Source organism: Nerophis ophidion, linkage group LG05, assembly GCF_033978795.1.
Source record: "Nerophis ophidion isolate RoL-2023_Sa linkage group LG05, RoL_Noph_v1.0, whole genome shotgun sequence".
NCBI lineage: Eukaryota > Metazoa > Chordata > Actinopteri > Syngnathiformes > Syngnathidae > Nerophis > Nerophis ophidion.
The window spans coordinates 24073298-24091342 of record NC_084615.1 but is presented as its reverse complement, the minus strand read 5'-3'; the positions used below and the strand labels follow the sequence as shown (position 1 = coordinate 24091342).

Sequence of the window (18045 nt, the reverse complement as noted above, 5' to 3'; positions counted from 1 at the left end):
CCGGAGAACATGTCAAACTACTTCCAAAACGTAAATGACCGCCATAACCACAACACCAGGGGGAGCTCCACAAACCACGTTATACCCAGATTCCGATCTAACACGGCAGTCCGATATTATCGGACATCTCTACTTCCAATTATCAAAATTCACGGATCTGGTCATTTTTCAAACAGCTAAAATCATGCATAAAGCAAAAAAAAACAAAACATGCTACCGCGATTGATGTACGACAACTCTTCTCAACAAATCCGGGGAAAAAGAATGCTCCCTTGCCGCTTCGCTCTTCACTTCCTGTGGTCTCAGTGCATCGCAGATTTTAAAGTTACATTGACTACGTAGAGATTTGAGTTCCCGTTCAAGTTTATGTTAAAACGATGTCGGTTTTAGCGCGTATGGCGTGTTTTAGGAGCATAGGGAATAGGGTTGTACGGTATACCGGTATTAGTCACCGTAATACTAATGAATAATGTTCGGTACTATCCTCTAAAACAAGGGTGTCAAACGTACGGCCCGCGGGCCGGATCAGGCCCGTTAACAGATTTTATTCGTCTCGTGGGACGAGTTTGCCAAGTATAAAAATTTGCAGGAATGTTTGAATGAAAGAAACAGCTGTTCTAAATGTGTCCACTAGATGTCGCAATAGCAATTATTTGTGTCTTTGTAGATGATGCTACATACGTAAAAAAATAAATAAATAAACCACATGATGTCGGTGCAAAAGTCAAGGGAAATGATCAAACTACATAAATAACATCCTGTAATTTGTATTATTGTTTTATTTCTATTATTTTATTTATCTTGATAGATTGAAAATGAACACCAATCAGTTGATGAACATTATCACATAATTTATTCAGGAAGTATAAAAAAACAACAAAAAAAAATAAAAAATACGAATAAACACAACATGTAAGTTAAAAAAACAACATTATAATTTGTACATTTTTCAGAATGCACTTGTTCTTTTAAAAAAAAAAGAAAACAATCTGGAGTTGTCCTTTTTTTTAAAAGTTATTGTGCAATGATTTTACCAGTCCGGCCCACTTGGGAGTAGATTCTTCTCCTTGTGGGCCCCAATCTAAAATGAGTTTGACCCCCCCTGCTCTAAAAAGTACTGGTCCCCCAGCCACCGTCGTTGTCACGTCGTGTCATTGCTGGTTTTACGAGCAGAGGAGCATGTTTGGCAGCGCACAATCACGGAGTACTTACAAGCAGACACATTGTGTACGCAGAAAAGGGAGAACGGACGCATTTTGGCTTAAAAACTAACGATAAACCGGACACTGGCCGAGAGTTGGTTGGCGGCTCTCTTGGTTGCCTTGTTGGGTCTGCTCCTGTCTCTGGCCACGCTCCCTCCACCCCAGCAGACGATGGCGTGGAACACCGCAGAGGCCACCACAGTGTATATGTTTCTTTTAGTTTTTATTCATAGCTGTATGTAGAAGTGGCTGGTTGTATCCGCAGCTTTAATGTCTTTAATGTTCTTTGATGTTTCCTTCTTACACACATTTTTTTTTACCTTTCCCTTTGTCATGAAAAAGGGAGGTTTTTTTTGGGTGGGTGCACTAATTGTAAGTGTATCTTGTGTTTTTTATGTTGTTTTAATAAAAAATAATCAAAATTAATTAAAAAAGAATTCTGTGGCCCGGTACCAATCGGACCACTGCTTTAAGACATGGCTAGCTAGCTAGTGGCTAAAGTCCATCCACAGTCTGCAGTGTTTTAGCTACTTCTAAATCACTAATCCTTGTCTCCATGGCGACAAAGTGAGTTTCTTACAAGTATCATCCCTGCAGATCGAGGAAAAGCTAAACATGCTTCACTGCAAACCGTAGCTCACCGGCGTCAAATGCCATTGATGGATCCACTGTAATGATACAAAGTACAGGAGAGTATCTAGTCGATACTACTATAATTACATCAATATTTTTAGCATCATAAAATCTTTAGTTTTTTTAAAATGTATATTATGTTTATAAACTCAGGAAATATGAGTTTGACTAATGATTTGTTGCTAACCATAGATGTCAATACATCATCTATTATCCAGCAGCAGCCGGCCTCCGTGGTTCCCACTGCCTTACCTCTATTGCAAGTTTTGTTGATTCTATGTAACATGTTTTTTTTCCCTTGGCCTCAGTCTGGACCCCCTTCCTGGAGTCCAGCGTTTGACTAAATATTTTTTTACTCCTCCCCACCCGTCCACAACGTTTACCTGTTTCTCACCAAGTAAACGTGAGAAACAGGTAAACGAGTATCGGTTTCATACCCAAATTTGTGGTGTCATCCAAAACTAATCTAAAGTACCAAACAACAGAAGAATAAGTGATTATTACATTTTAACAGAAGTGTAGATTGAACATGTTGAAAAAGAAAGTAAGCATATATTAACAGTAAATAAACAAGTAGATTAATAATTCATTTTCTACCGCTTGTCCTTAATAATTTGAACAAAAATATTGAATGATAAATGACACAATATGTTACTGCATATGTCAGCCGCTAAATTAGGAGCCTTTATTTGCTTACTTACTACTAAAATACAAGCTGTCTCGTATATTAAATATTTATTTATTATACTTTTTGTTATATATTTATTTAAGGACATACTTGCAATAAGAAACATATGTTTAATGTACCCTAAGATTTTTTGTTAAAATCAAGCCAATAATGCCATTTTTTGTGGTCTCCTTTATTAAGCCAAATATTAAAATACATTTTGGTACCGGTACCAAATATTTGTATCGAGACAACACTAATAGGGACACAGTTTTAGAAGCTCTTTTAATCAAAATGTAAAATAATTGAAGACCTTCTCACTCCAAGTATACCAAGCTATGGTCAGAGTTTTTTGTTAAAATAAAACCAATAATGCAATTTTTTTAAATCCCCTTTGAAAAGTATCGAAATACAATTTGGTACCGGTACCAAAATATTGGTATCGAGAGAACCTTACTGTGTGTAAATTGATATTAAATTATATGTGTATGTATATGTATTTGTATAGTTTCATATAATTGAGTATAATTTGCTGTCTTGTATTGAAGGACAAACTTGCAATAAAAAGCATATGTTTAATTTATCGTAAGATTTTTTTGTTAAAATAAAGCCGATAATACAATTTTTTGTGGTCCCCTTTATTTAGAAAAGTATCAAAGTACCGAAAAGTATTGAAATACATTGTGTGATGTCTTGGTGATCATGTTTAGTTTGGCTATGTTCTGTTTGGTTTTTGCAGTTTGTCAGTTCCTGTTCTTTCACTCCCTGCTTTGTTTCCATGATAACCCATTAGTTTTCACCTGTTCTCACGCACCTGATATATTTGGACTCGCGCACCTGTTGTTAATCACGTCACCTCTATTTAAGCCTGTAGTTGTCAGGAAGTCAGGCTGGCGAAATCACCCTCTACACACCCTTGTTATTCACGCTGATGATCCATGCTGCTCTTTTTCATGCTCTTTTCTCGTTCCAAATAGCTTTTCTTTATTCATGCCATAGTTTGCAAGTTTTGTTTTATGTCCATAGTTTTGCCTTTGTGGTAGTTTGGTTTTCTTAGCCAGGTTCTGAACCTCTTCTGAGAACGCCTTTCGTATGTTCCTTTTTTTCGAGTTAAGATTAAAATCATGTTTTTACCTTCACTCCAGTCGCTTTGCACCACGTGAAAACATATCCCACCAAAGTCCACTTCTTGACAGAATGTCGCCAGCCTGACTGCCTGGCAACTACAGGCTTAAATAGACGTGACGTGATTAACAACAGGTGCGTGAGTCCAAATGAATCAGGTGCGTGACATGAGAACAGGTGAAAACTAATGAGTTGTCATGGAAACAAAGCAGGGATCGAAAAAACAGGAACTGACAAAGTGCAAAAACCAAACAGAACATAGCCAAACTAAACATGATCACCAAGACAGGACACATTGGTATTGGGACAACACTAATAGGAAGTGTTAGTAAGTGTGTGAAAACTGTGTGGAGGGCTTATAAATATGTTAAAATACATAAAATATTCGTATAAATCATAAAATACTACAGTGGAACTCACCCCACCCCTCCGTGCGTCGGTTGAGGTGGGCGGGGTTGGGTTGGTGGTAGCTGGGTGCATAATGGAGCCCAGGAAGAGTCAAGATACATGGGATTCTGGGTATTTGTTCTGTTGTGTTTATGTTGTGTTATAGTGCGGATGTTCCCCTGAAATGTGTTTGTCATTCTTGTTTGGTGTGGGTTCACAGTGTGGCGCATATAGTAAGTGTGTTAAAGTCGTTTATATCACAACCCTCAGTGTGACTTATATGGCTGTTGAACAAGTTTGCCTTGCAGTTACGTATGCGTTCAGATAGAGGTTGCATCCAAAATGTGACCGTACGGCCGGCACGCAGATAGCATGGTGAAATTCCTGGCGCGATGACATGTAGAAAGGTTGTTAGAGGCATTGTCATCACGGCACGCCGTCAAAGTTGATGTCTGGGTGAAAATCGAAAAATGTTTACCTAGGAGATTTCTGATAAAGACATTAAAATTGGAAATCTACCGGACTTCTCCGGGCGGTCGGCAAGTATGCGACTGAGCCACATCAGAGTGGTCAAAGAGCCGCATGCGGCTCCGGAGCCGCGGGTTGCCGACCCCTGCTATAGTGGTTCCTTCAGTTGTTGTGTAGTTGTGATGATGATGACACTGAAGAGTTGCACTCACCTCTTGGCCATGTTCTTGTGCAGCGCAGGACTCGCTGTCTCCCTCTGAAAAAGAACCCGACTCGTCGCTTGAATTGGTGCCGTAGGACTGCTCACATTTGATCTTGGGCTGCACTTGGTTAAAAAGGGCGTCCCCTCCACTTTGCTCCTGTTGATCCACATTGACACACCGGGCCATGTTGGAGCAAGGGGAGGAAGAAAACTCAAATTGAGGCAAGCTGCAGGGAGAACCTCCGCTGCCATCCTCTGCATACGAGTATGAGGAACAGGAGCTGGATGTCCGGGTGCGGGTCTCGCAAGGTGGCGAGCGTGGGCACACTTTTATCGGAACTGGGCAGCTGGTGTTTGGCCGTGGGCGACACAATAGTTGGGGGTCGGTGGAGGTGGTACTGGGGCAAAAGGCCTGCGAGGTCGGGAGGGACTGGCTGGCTCCAGGCCACATTCCCTTTGGCATGTGCTCGGAGAGTTCCACCTCCAAAGAATTCCCACCGGGGTAGGAATGGGCTGGGGTTCCGACACGATTGCAGGCTCCTGAGGAAAATATGACACTTCGACGATCCAGCTCAACTTCCTGTTTGCAGATTTCATCACAGGAAGAGGACTTAAGGGGCATGCTTGCGGGGAAACTGTCCTTCTCATTTGGGGATATTAAAGACAGACCAAGCTTCCCAGTAAAAACTCTACATTCTCCCTGAGTGTTAACTTTGTCCTGGGGGCAGCCGATAAGGTTGGCAAAAAGCTGCTGTGATGTGTTGGGCAGATTGGGAAGGTCTACTCCTTTCTGGAAGAAGGCTTTGAGGCAGGAAGGGGACTTGGTTCTCTTGATTCTTTCCACAGACCTGGGATTATCCATCTCCATGGCTGTCACACTGTCCTTTTCCCGGAAGTCCTGTTCGTCCCCCGACAGGCACAATGAGACGGCCTCTTCGTCAGCCCGCGGTTCGACTTTGATTTGTGCCAAAGTCCGCCTGTCCCGACTGCTTACTTCCCCACCCATGCTGCTCTCTTTTATTGTGCTTGGAAAACCTGAGGTACCAGTGTGTGAGGAGAAGTCGTTATTGTGCTTGTTGCAAGCCCACTGGTATTTCCTGTACTTGGGGCATCGCGGCAGGTCCGATCCTCTGCTTCGATCAAAGTCCAACCGGCCATCTGTGAAGCTGCTCGTTATCGTCATTGCTAGACGATCATCGCTAGGAGGTTGAAATGAGGATAGACCGTCAGCACATTGTTGCATCCTCGGGGAGGAGGGTATTTCGGCCTCTGACTGCATGCTCTCATCTTCTAAATTGATGGCATCGGCCGCCACCTTGTGGCCTTGCAGCAAGCTGTCCTTTTCACTACGCAACTGAGCTTCAAGGAAACGAAAGCATGAATCCTCTAGGTTGTGCATCCGCAGGAATTTGGCACAGCGAATGACCTCCTGAATGTTTTCTCTGCTGAGTAACAGTTTAGCCGTGTAGGCAAACTGCAACAATGGGGCGAAGCCTTCGGCAGTGACCTGAGAAAAAAAAACACAGGGAAATTGCCAGGATTACCATCACAACAGCCACTGGTTTGAAAGTGGTGAGACAGACTGATGGCCTTAATGACCATGAACAAACTCTGTAAAATATCACGTAAAAAGTGGTCATTGAAAGCAGTACATCAGAACAGACGGACAATGTCCAACATATTTTCAAAAGAGCTGTTGGAGGAGGGGGGAAATAATTGATTCTCAGCTGCATCTTGATTGGGAAGGACGATTGTAAAATAATGTAGATTGATTATTTAGGTGTGTTAAATTATGTATTCAAGACTGTTTTAAAATGTACAACTAGCGCAGACTAGGGTTGTTCGGTACACCGGTACTAATAAAGTACTGCGATTGGCGATCCATCCATCCATCCATTTTCTATCGCTTGTCCCTTTTGGTTTCGCGAGGGTGCTGGAGCCTATCTCGGCTGCATTCGGGCGGGAGACGGGGTACACTCTGGACAAGTCACTGCATCATCGCAGGGCCAACCACATAGACAGACAACATTCACACTCACATTCACACACTAGGGACTATTTAGTGTTGCCAATCAACCTATCCCCAGGTGCATGTCTTTGGAGGTGGGAGGAAGCCGGAGTAGCCGGAGGGAACCCACGCAATCACGGGGAGAACATGCAAACTCCACAGAGAAAGATCCCGAGCCCGGGATTGAACTCAGGACTACTCAGGACCTTCGTAATGTGAGGCACATGCACTAACTCCTGTGCCACCATGCTGTACCGTTTTAAAAGTACCGGTACCGTTCTTTTATCTAAGTGCCGCTGTACGGCGGTGACTACATGACATTTTGGAGAGGAAAAATGGCAAAAAAACCCCAGCAATTCTACTGGTTAATAAAGAGGGTGCGTGAAGCGCAATATGAAGGTATTTATGCTTCAACACTAACGATAAAGGTGACTCTTTAAACAGGGAGGCGCCGCGAGGCGAATAGTATTAACTCTCTCTGCATTTAAATAATAAACATTCAGATATGCACAAGGAGTTTAAAGAGTTACACCTGTCCTGCTGTTTGGCTTTGGTGCAGACCGTAGTAGAGGAGCGCCGGGGAAACTTTCCCTTCAATTCGCTTTACTCCGCAATGGGTCTGCTAAGAGAGTAACCCGCTAAAAAAGTAGACTGATAAATCGGGAGAGAGAATGATATCAACACCGTGTGATGATACTGTGAGCCATCGATATGAATCGATAGATATGACACACCTCTTTGAGCTGCATGCTTCCGGCGTTTGATTGATTGATTGAGACTGTTATTAGTTGATTGCACAGTACAGTACATATTCCGTACAATTAACCACTAAATGGTAACACTCGAATAAGTTTTTCCACTTGTTTAAGTCGGGGTCTACGTTAATCTATTCATGGTGTCTGCGCATTTCGTTGTTATAGTTGTCACAAAAAAAACAACAACAAGGATGCCTGTTCACACATAGGCGGCTACAGTAACTAGTTAACTCAAGTATCTAGTCTAGCCAATTTATTGTCTATATATATATATATATATATATATATATATATATATATATATATATATATATATATATATATATATATATATATATATATATATATATATGTGTGTATATATGTGTGAATTTCTTTTAAAATTTTTGTTCTGGAAAATCTAGAAGAAATAATGATTTATGTTTGTTAGAAATATAGCTTGGTCCAATTTGTTATATATTATAAGAAAGCGCAGATTGGATTTTAACCTATTTAAAACATGTCATCAAAATTCTAAAATTAATCTTAATCAGGAAAAATTACTAATGAGGTTCTTTTTCAAAAGATTCGAATTAGATAGTTTTCTATTCATTTTTTTCGGCTGAATTTCGAATTTTAAAGAGTCGAAATTGAAGATAAACTATGTTTCAAAATTTAATTTTCTTTTTTTTCGTGTTTTCTCATCTTTTAAACCGTTCAATTAAGTGTTTTTTTCATCATTTATTCTCTAGAAAAAACCTTCCGTAAAAGGAAAAAAAATGTACGACGGAATGAAAGACAAATACCCATTTTTTTATATATATATACAGATTTATTAATTAAAGGTAAATTGAGCAATTTGGCTATTTCTGGCAATTTATTTAAGTGTGTATCAAACTGGTAGCCCTTCGCATTAATCAGTAAGAAGTAGCTCTTGGTTTCAAAAAAGGTTGGTGACCCCTGCTCTGCACTATCATAGTCAGAGATGCAAAGGAGCACTCCTAACTGTTGATGCTAAGGACAGTCGTTGTAATTTCCCCTCGTTAGCATTAGGTTATTGGGTGTGGATTGACAACTACCAGCTCAAAATAGTCTGAATCAACCAAGTTAGCATTCCATTGAGATGCAAACAAATGGCACCAAGGAGCATCTGTGGCCAGATTGTTTTTACGTCCTGTTATTTGTTGGAGGCTAAATTATAGAGCATCTTAGAAAAGCTTGAAAGGACAGTGTTGTATGTGGCAAATAGGTTCTTTTGCATGTATTGCTGAAACTATATCATAATATACGTTTTTTCTATTAATCAATATCGATCATTTTTGATACTTTTTATGAATTATTTAAGCCTGCCCATAAATACAGTAAAACATTTAAAAATGATAAACGGTGCTATGTATCCGTGGAGAGTGTCTAGTAGCCAGGGAGGATGAGCGGGAAAATAAGATATATTTCCGACCCCCGCGACCCTAAAGGAAATAAGCGGTAGAAAATGGATGGATGGATGGCTGGATAATAAGTAGAAATGTCGATTAAATATCGGACCGTCGCTTCCCCTTTGGTCTGGACGACACGATGTTGAATATTTCCAAAAACAATTTGAAATGTGGACTCGTCAGCCCACAGACCACTTTTTCACTTTGCATCAGTCCATCTTAGATGAGCTCGGGCCCGGAGAAGCCGGCGGTGTTTCTGGATGTTGTTGATGGCTTTGCATAGTAGAGCTTTAACTTGCACTTACAGATGTAGCGACGAACTGTATTTAGTGACAGTGGTTTTCTGAAGTGTTCCTGAGCCCATGTGGTGATATCCTTTAGAGATTGATGTCGGTTTTTGACACGGTGCCGTCTGAGGGCTCGAAGGTCACGGTCATTCAATGTTGGTTTCCGGCCATGCCGCTTACGTGGAGTGATTTCTCCAGATTCTCTGAACCTTTTGATGATATTACAGACCGTAGATGTTGAAATCCCTAAATTTCCTGCAATTGCACTTTGAGAGTCGTTGTTCTTAAACTGTTTGACTATTTGCTCACGCAGTTGTGAACAAAGGGGTGTACCTCGCCCCATCCTTTCTTGTGAAAGACTGAGCATTTTTTGGGAAGCTGTTTTTATACCCGATCTCGACACCCACCTGTTCCCAATTAGCCTGCACACCTGTGGGATGTTCCGAATAAGTGTTTGATGAGCATTCCTCAACTTTATCAGTATTTATTGCCACCTTTCCCAACTTCTTTGTCACGTGTTGCTGGTAACAAATTATAAAGCTAATGATTATTTGTAACAACATTTTTTTTTCATCAGTTTGAACATTGAATTACTTGTCTTTGTAGCGCATTCAACTGAATATGGGTTGAAAATGATTTGCAAATCATTGTATTTTGTTCATATTTACATCTAACACAATTTCGCAACTCATATAGAAACGGAGTTTGTACTTTGGAAAACCTTGTTACATTGTTTGATGCATCCAGCGGGGCATCACAACAAAATTAGGCATAATAATGTGTTAATTACACGACTATATATCGGTATCGGTTGATTTCGGTAATTAAGAGTTGGACAATATCAGAATATCGGCAAAAAAGCTATATTCTGACATCTCTAATTTTAGAATTGTTTTTATTTAAATGTGACTAATTCTGAACCTATTCTGCAGTCTTTGTCAGGTCACTGTTGGTATGTGCTCTAAGTTGGCAGCCCTGCCTGTGTGTATTATCTTGTGTCCTCAGTCAAGTATCTGCAAAGCCTTAGAGTTTGTAAGACTCCCGGCTTATTCTTGTTGTGGCCATGTGGTGTGGGATGATGGAGCAAAGCCTTCCATTTAGGCTTAATACCTGTTAATAAGGTAAACTCCTGAGTCTTCAAGAGTTTGAGGCAGCCCATTGCTCCATGGGCGATGTTGGCATTCAAGTCTAGAGCAGTCTTCTACTGCAGTGGTTCTCAACCCTTTTTCAGTGACGTACCCCCTGTGAACATTTTTTTAATTCAAGTACCCCCTAATCAGAGCAAAGCATTTTTGGTTGTAAAAAACAGTTGTAAAGTGGCTTGGGCATTTTATAAGGACGCCTTGGTGCCGGCATTTTGAGACTCTAATGCAGGGGTCACCAACCTTTTTGAAACCGAGAGCTACTTCTTGGGTACTGATTAATGCGAAGGGCTACCAGTTTGATACACACTTAAATAAATTGCCAGAGTTAGCCAATTTGCTCAATTTACCTTTAATAAATAAATCTATATACTGTACATATATATATATATATATATATGTATATATATATATATATATATATATATATATATATATATATATATATATATATATATATATATATATATATATATATATATATATATATATATATATATATAAATTGGTATTTCTGTCTGTCATTCCGTTGTACTTTTTTTTTCCTTTTACGGAAGGTTTTTTGTAGAGAATAAATGATGAAAAAAAAACACTTAATTGAACGGTTTAAAAGAGAAAAAAACTGGAAAATTACACTTAATTTATCTTCAATTTCGACTATTTAGAATTCAAAATTCAACCGAAAAAAAGAAGAGGAAAAACAAGCTAATTTGAATCTTTTTGAAAAAAATAATAATAATAATTTACGGAACATCATTAGTAATTTTTCCTGATTAAAATACATTTTAGAATTTTGATGACATGTTTTGAATAGGTTAAAATCCAATCTGCATTTTGTTAGAATATATAACAAATTGGACCAAACTATATTTCTAACAAAGATACATCATTATTTCTTCTAGATTTTCCAGAACAAAATTTTAAAAAGAAATTCAAAACACTTTAAAATAAGATTTAAATTTCTCTTCGTACAAACAGCGTGTCGGACCAGTCACATAATATATGCGACACACATTGTCACGACGTGGTTTTCGCAGTTTACTGCGAGGTTTGTTCTCCCGGGATGCAAACGGACTATTACGGACAGGGCATGCAGGTAGGAACATATTTATTACTCTATCTACAAAATCTTAGCGCAGGAAAACATGGAACTATGGACAAGGCAAAAACTCTCTAACTTTGGCATGAGATAAACAAAACTTACATAGAGGGTTGCGTGAAGCAAACAAATGACGCCACACTGAGTGAGGCCAGGGCATATATTAAATAGCCCTCTGATTAGTAGCTGGGCAACAGGTGAGCGTCCCGAACACTAACTAGAGGCAGGTGAGTGCAATACGTAACCATGGTGACTAAACAAACTCAGGAGGTGCACAAACAGGAACTAAAAGAGCCCAAAACTAACAAAACACAACAAAAACAGGATCCGGACCCAGGATCATGAGACACACAAGTGAATGCAACGCTACTTGGTCAACAGCCATACAGGTCACACTGAGGGTGGCCGTATAAACAACTTTTAACACTGTTACAAATATGCGCCACACTGTGAACATACACCAAACAAGAATGACAAACACATTTCGGGAGAACATACGCACCGTGACACAACATAAACACCACAGAAAAAAGACCCGGATCCCTTGCATCACTAATTCTTCCGGGCATACTTGCCAACCCTCCTGATTTTCCCGGAAGACTCTCGAATTTCAGTGCCCCCCCGAAAATCTCCCGTGGCAACCATTCTCCCGGAATTTCTCCCGATTTCCACTTGCACAACAATATTGCTTTTAGCGTTCTCTACAACCTGTCGTCATGTCCGCTTTCTCTTCGTACAAACAGTGTGTCGGACCAGTCACATAATATATGCCACATACATTGTCCCGACGTGGTTTTCGCAGCTTACTGCGAGGTTTGTTCTCCCGGGATGCAAACGGACTATTACGGACAGGGCATGCAGGTAGGAACATATTTATTAATCTATCTACAAAATCTTAGCGCAGGAAAACATGGAACTCTGGACAAGGCAAAAACTCTCTAACTTTGGCATGAGATAAACAAAACTTACATAGAGGGTTGCATGAAGCAAAAAAAATTATGCCACACTGAGTAAAGCCAGGGTATAGACTACATAGCCCTCTGATTAGTAGCTGGGCAACAGGTGATCGTCCTGAACACTAACCAGAGGCAGGTGAGTGCAATACGTAACCATGGTGACTAAACAAACTCAGGAGGTGCACAAACAGGAACTAAAAGAGTCCAAATCTAACAAAACACATCAAAAACAGGATCCGGACCCCGGATCATGAGACACACAAGTGAATGCAACACATACTTGGTCAACAGCCATACAGGTCACACTGAGGGTGGCCGTATAAACAACTTTTAACACTGTTACAAATATGCGCCTCACTGTGAACCCACACATCCGCACCGTGACACAACATAAAAAACATAGAACAATGACACTGAATCCCTGGCAGCATTATCTCATACGGGCATACTTGCCAACCCTCCCGATTTTCCTGGGAGACTCCCGAATTTCAGTGCCCCTCCCGATTTACACTCGCACAACAATATTGCTTTTAACGTCCTCTACAACCTGTCGTCATGTCCGCTTTCTCTTCGTACAAACAGCGTGTCGGACCAGTCACATAATATATGCGACACACATTGTCACGACGTGGTTTTCGCAGCTTACTGCGAGGTTTGTTCTCCCGGGATGCAAACGGACTATTACGGTATTTATTAATCTATCTACAAAATTTAAGCGCAGGAAAACATGGAACTCTGGACAAGGCAAAAACTCTCTAACTTTGGCATGAGATAAACAAAACTTACATAGAGGGTTGCGTGAAGCAAACAAATGACGCCACACTGAGCGAGGCCAGGGCATAGACTAAATAGCCCTCTGATTAGTAGCTGGGCAACAGGTGAGAGTCCCGAACACTAACCAGAGGCAGGTGAGTGAGTGCGATACGTAACCATGGTGACTAAACAAACTCAGGAGGTGCACAAACAGGAACTAAAGTGAATTACTGAATTATATTTTATATAGCGCTTTTTCTCTAGTGACTCAAAGCGCTTTACATAGTGAAACCCAATATCTAATTTTTGCATTTAAACCAGTGTGGGTGGCACTGGGAGCAGGTGGGTAAAGTGTCTTGCCCAAGGACACAACGGCAGTGACTAGGATGGCTGAAGCGGGTATCGAACCTGCAACCCTCAAGTTGCTGGCACGGCCGCTCTACCAACCGAGCTATACCGCCCCAAAAAAGAGTCCAAAACTAACAAAACACACAAAAGACAGGATCCGGACCCCGGATCATGAAACACACAAGTGAATGCAAGGCATACTTGGTCAACAGCCATACAGGTCACACTGAGGGTGGCCGTATAAACAACTTTTAACACTGTTACAAATATGCGCCACACTGTGAAACCACACCAAACAAGAATGACAAACACATTTCGGGAGAACATCCGCACCGTAGCACAACATAAACACCACAGAACAAATACCCCAAATTCCCTTGCAGCACTAACTCTTCAAGGACGCTACAATATACACCTACGCTACCACCAACTGCAGAATTAAACTAATCAACATTTAATTATACCGCACATGGCCTTGTATATATACATATATATGTATGTATGTAAATATGTACATATGTATGTGTATATATATATATATATATATATATTTATATATATATATATATGTATATGTATATATATGTATTTATATATATGTATAAATAATATATATGTGTATATATATGTATATATATACAGTATATATATACATACAGTATATACAAATACATATACACACATACACATTTATTGTTGCAATACATATGCCTAATGACTTTATTGTTTGTGCAATTGATCATCATTATTAATTAGTGCGCTTCATTGTGCACGTTTCTGCTCTGCAGCACATTACAGTCAACTAACAGCGTGTCCCACGGCACGTTTCAGTTATTGTTAGGAGGAAGCTGCTGACTCAATATCATTGAGGGGGGATGGTTATGTGTGTGTGTGTGTGTGTGTGTGTGTGTGTGTGTATAAGAGTCAGTATGAGGTGGGATTTTGTGTCCGACAAACGGGGGGAGGGTAAAGGCTTTGACTAGTCAATCTACTCTACTGATGAGCACAGCACATCTACAACTGCAAATACACACTCAGCCAACCCTGTGCACACGTTAACAGTAGACACCAGATCTCGGGCAAATTAAGGCCCGGGGTCCGCATGCGGCCCGTTAAGTTTTTCAATCTGCCCTGCCGGACATTCCCAAATAATTTTTTTAGATCTTTAAGATGGAAACTGTAGCTGCTATTATGATGTGCAGTGATGTTTGCAAATGACTAAGTCTTGAACTAGGGCTGGGCGATATATCGATATACTCGATGTATCGCGGGTTTGTCTTTGTGAGATATAGAAAATGACTATATCGTGATATCCGAGTATACATTCTCATGTTGTTGCACATACGTATACACCGGGGGTCGGCAACCCGCGGCTCCGGAGCCGCATGCGGCTCTTTGACCACTCTGATGTGGCTCAGCCGAATACTTGCCGACCGCCCGGTGAAGTCCAGTAGATTTCCAGATTTCAGTGTCTCTACCAGAAATTTCCTGGGTAAACATTTTTTGATTTTTCACTCAGACATAAACTTTGAGGGCGTGCCGTGATGACAATGTCACTAACACCATTTCTACATGTCATCGCGCCAGGACTTTCACCATGCGATCTGTGTGCCGGACGGCCGGTCACATTTTGGATGCGACCTCTTATCTGAACGCAAATGCAACTGCAAGGCATACTTGGTCTACAGCCATACAGGTTACACTAAGGGTTGTGATATAAAAAACTTGAACACTCTTACTAATATGCGCCACACTGTGAACCCACACCAAACAAGAATGACAAACACATTTCAGGGGAACATCCGCACTATAACACAACATAAACACGACAGAACAAATACCCAGAATCCCATGTATCTTGACTATTCCTGGGCTCCATTATGCACCCAGCTACCACCAACCCAACCCCGCCCACCTCAACCGACGCACGGAGGGGTGGGGTGAGTTCCACTGTAGTATTTATTTTATGATTTATATGAATATTTTATGTATTTTAACATATTTATAAGCCCTCCACACAGTTTTCACACACCTACTAACACTTTTGTGACCAAATACGTCGGATTTCAATAACATCAACAAAACTCACCTTTGTGTTTTTGTTGACTTTATCGTTGGAAACGCATCTGCTTTGAGTGTCGCAGGATATCCAGACATCTCTGTGAAATCTGTCGTAGCATCGCTATCGTCGGTAAATTTGCAGAACAAAAGAGGGACTTTCGCATCTTTTGACCACTGGTGCAACTTGAATCTGTCGATTGGTATGTGTTTGTTTGGCATTAAATGTGGGTGGAGGGAAAGGCTGGATGCAAATATAGCTACAAATGAGGCATAACGATGCAATATGTACATACAGCTAGCCTTAATAGCATGTTAGCATTTATTAGCATGCTGTGTTAATAGATACACACTCCACGTAAGTCAACTTGAACCCGTCCCTGATCGTGTTGTTACACCCTCCGACGAGACATGATGTCTCCAAGGAACGGAAAACAGTCGAAAAAACGGAAAATAACAGAGCTGATTTGACTTGGTGTGTGTAATGTGTTTGAGAAAATGGCGGATTGCTTCCCGTTGTGACGTCACGGGTGAAAGGTCATCGCTCCGACGGCGAACAATTGAAAGGCGTTCAAATCGCCGAATTCACCCTTTTAGAGTTCAGAATTCGGTTAAAAAAACATATGGTCTTTTTTCTGCAACATCAAGGTATATATTGACGCTTACATAGGTCTGGTAATAATGTTCCCCTTTAAAGCACCTCTTCCTGAGGGCATTTTAGTGTTATAGCTTCATCTTTGTCGTCAGTTTTTAAGCCAAAATGCGTCCGTTCTCCCTTTTCTGTCTACACACTGTCTCTGCTTGTAATTACTTTCTGATTGTGCGCTGCCGAACATGCTCCTCTGTTCGTAAAACCAGCAATGACACGGCGTGACTTCATGCCCAGGAACCGGTACTTTTCAAACAGCGTATAGTAGTTTTTTTATGCAATAGTACCACGGTACTATATCGTAGTGCCTATCATTTACAATCGCCATGTGAAACAAGAACGCATATGAGCTGATTTGACTTGGTGTGTGTAATGTGTTTGAGAAAATGGCGGATTGCTTCCCGTTGTAACGTCACGGGTGAAAGGTCATCGCTCCGACAGCGAACAATTGAAAGGCGTTTAAATTGCCAAATTCACCCTTTTAGAGTTCAGAAATCGGTTAAAAAAACATATGGTCTTTTTTCTGCAACATCAAGCTATATATTGACGCTTACATAGGTCTGGTGATAATGTTCCCCTTTGAAATACTTAGCGCATGATTGCCTTTACCGCATGCCTTTGGTAAACGCCGGAGTGAGAAGAGGTTTTAAATTAATTAGCGCCCCGGCGGCAATTCAAGGAAACACGGTATTATTAACAGCGATGTGGCCCTCAATGAAAAGGAGTTTGCGCCCGGTCTCAACGATATGTGGAGTGGACCTACCTCCTCAGGAAGGGTGACCACCAAGCCATTCTCGGTCTGTCCTCCCAACACCTGCAGGAAATACTCGCTGCAGGCGGCCAGCACTGCCCGGTGCCCGCGAAACTCCTTGCCCTCCACCAGGACTGTCACATCGCACAGGATGTCCTGCTTACGCTGGTCGTTGAGGCAGAGGAGGATATTGGTACAATGAACCGTCGACTCATACACATACATGGGGGCTTCAGGCTTCTCATCCGCGGACATTCCGCTCACGCCCTGGAAACAGAAGCAAAACAGAAGGATGTTGGTCGGCTTCCTGTCAAGCCCAAGCCTGCTGCTTTCTGCTTGAGATTCTTCGCCCTCTTTCTCAAAATGGGCAGTGTCAATTTTTTAACAGCTTATTTTATCCGTTTTGTTCTTGCAACATTTCCTCAATGAAAAGTATTTCACAAAATATAAGTAGACAATATACAAAACCCCAAGCCAGTGAAGTTGGCATGTTGTGTAAACGTGTGGCTTGGCATTGTCTTGCTGAAATAAGCAGGGGCGTCCATGATAACGTTGCTTGGATGGCAACATATGCCGCTCCAAAACCTCTACAGTACGTGGCCTTTCCTTTTAACAACACTCAGTAAATGTTTGGGAACTGATTAGACCAAATTTTTTGAAGCTTTGCAGGTGGAATTCTTTCCCATTCTTGCTTGATGTACAGCTTAAAGGCCTACTGAAATGACATTTTCTAATTTAAACGGGGATAGCAGATCCATTCTATGTATCATACTTGATCATTTCGCGATATTGCCATATTTTTGCCGAAAGGATTTAGTAGAGAACATCCACGATAAATTTCGCAACTTTCGGTGCTAAGAGAAAAGCCCTGGCTCTACCGGAAGTCGCAGACGATGACGTCACATGTTGATGGCTCTGTCACGCCAAATTTTTTCTCCCGACAATAACCCCCCCCCTCCCCCCCATTTACTTCCGGGGTCATGATCATTACAGACGTTTTGTTAACGCTATATTATAAAAATATAACGCTATATTATAAAAATATAACGCTATATTATAAAAATATAACGCTATATTATAAAAATATAACGCTATATTATAAAAAATACAGACGTTTGGTTAACGCTATATTATAAAAAAATT

At 40.9% G+C, this 18045-nt stretch overlaps 1 protein-coding gene across 3 annotated transcripts in view; it reads right to left on the bottom strand.

Moving 5' to 3' along the window:
- Positions 1-18045, bottom strand: part of bach2b (BTB and CNC homology 1, basic leucine zipper transcription factor 2b) — a 171302-nt gene that overhangs the window by 32078 nt on the left and 121179 nt on the right. For all 3 annotated transcript variants that reach the window (XM_061900346.1, XM_061900344.1, XM_061900345.1), the window contains exons 2-3: positions 16915-17169; positions 4695-6191 (exon numbers count right to left, since the gene is read on the bottom strand). In XM_061900346.1, the coding sequence (XP_061756330.1) occupies positions 4695-6191; positions 16915-17169 (1752 nt within the window). The remainder of the gene's footprint in view (positions 1-4694; positions 6192-16914; positions 17170-18045) is intronic.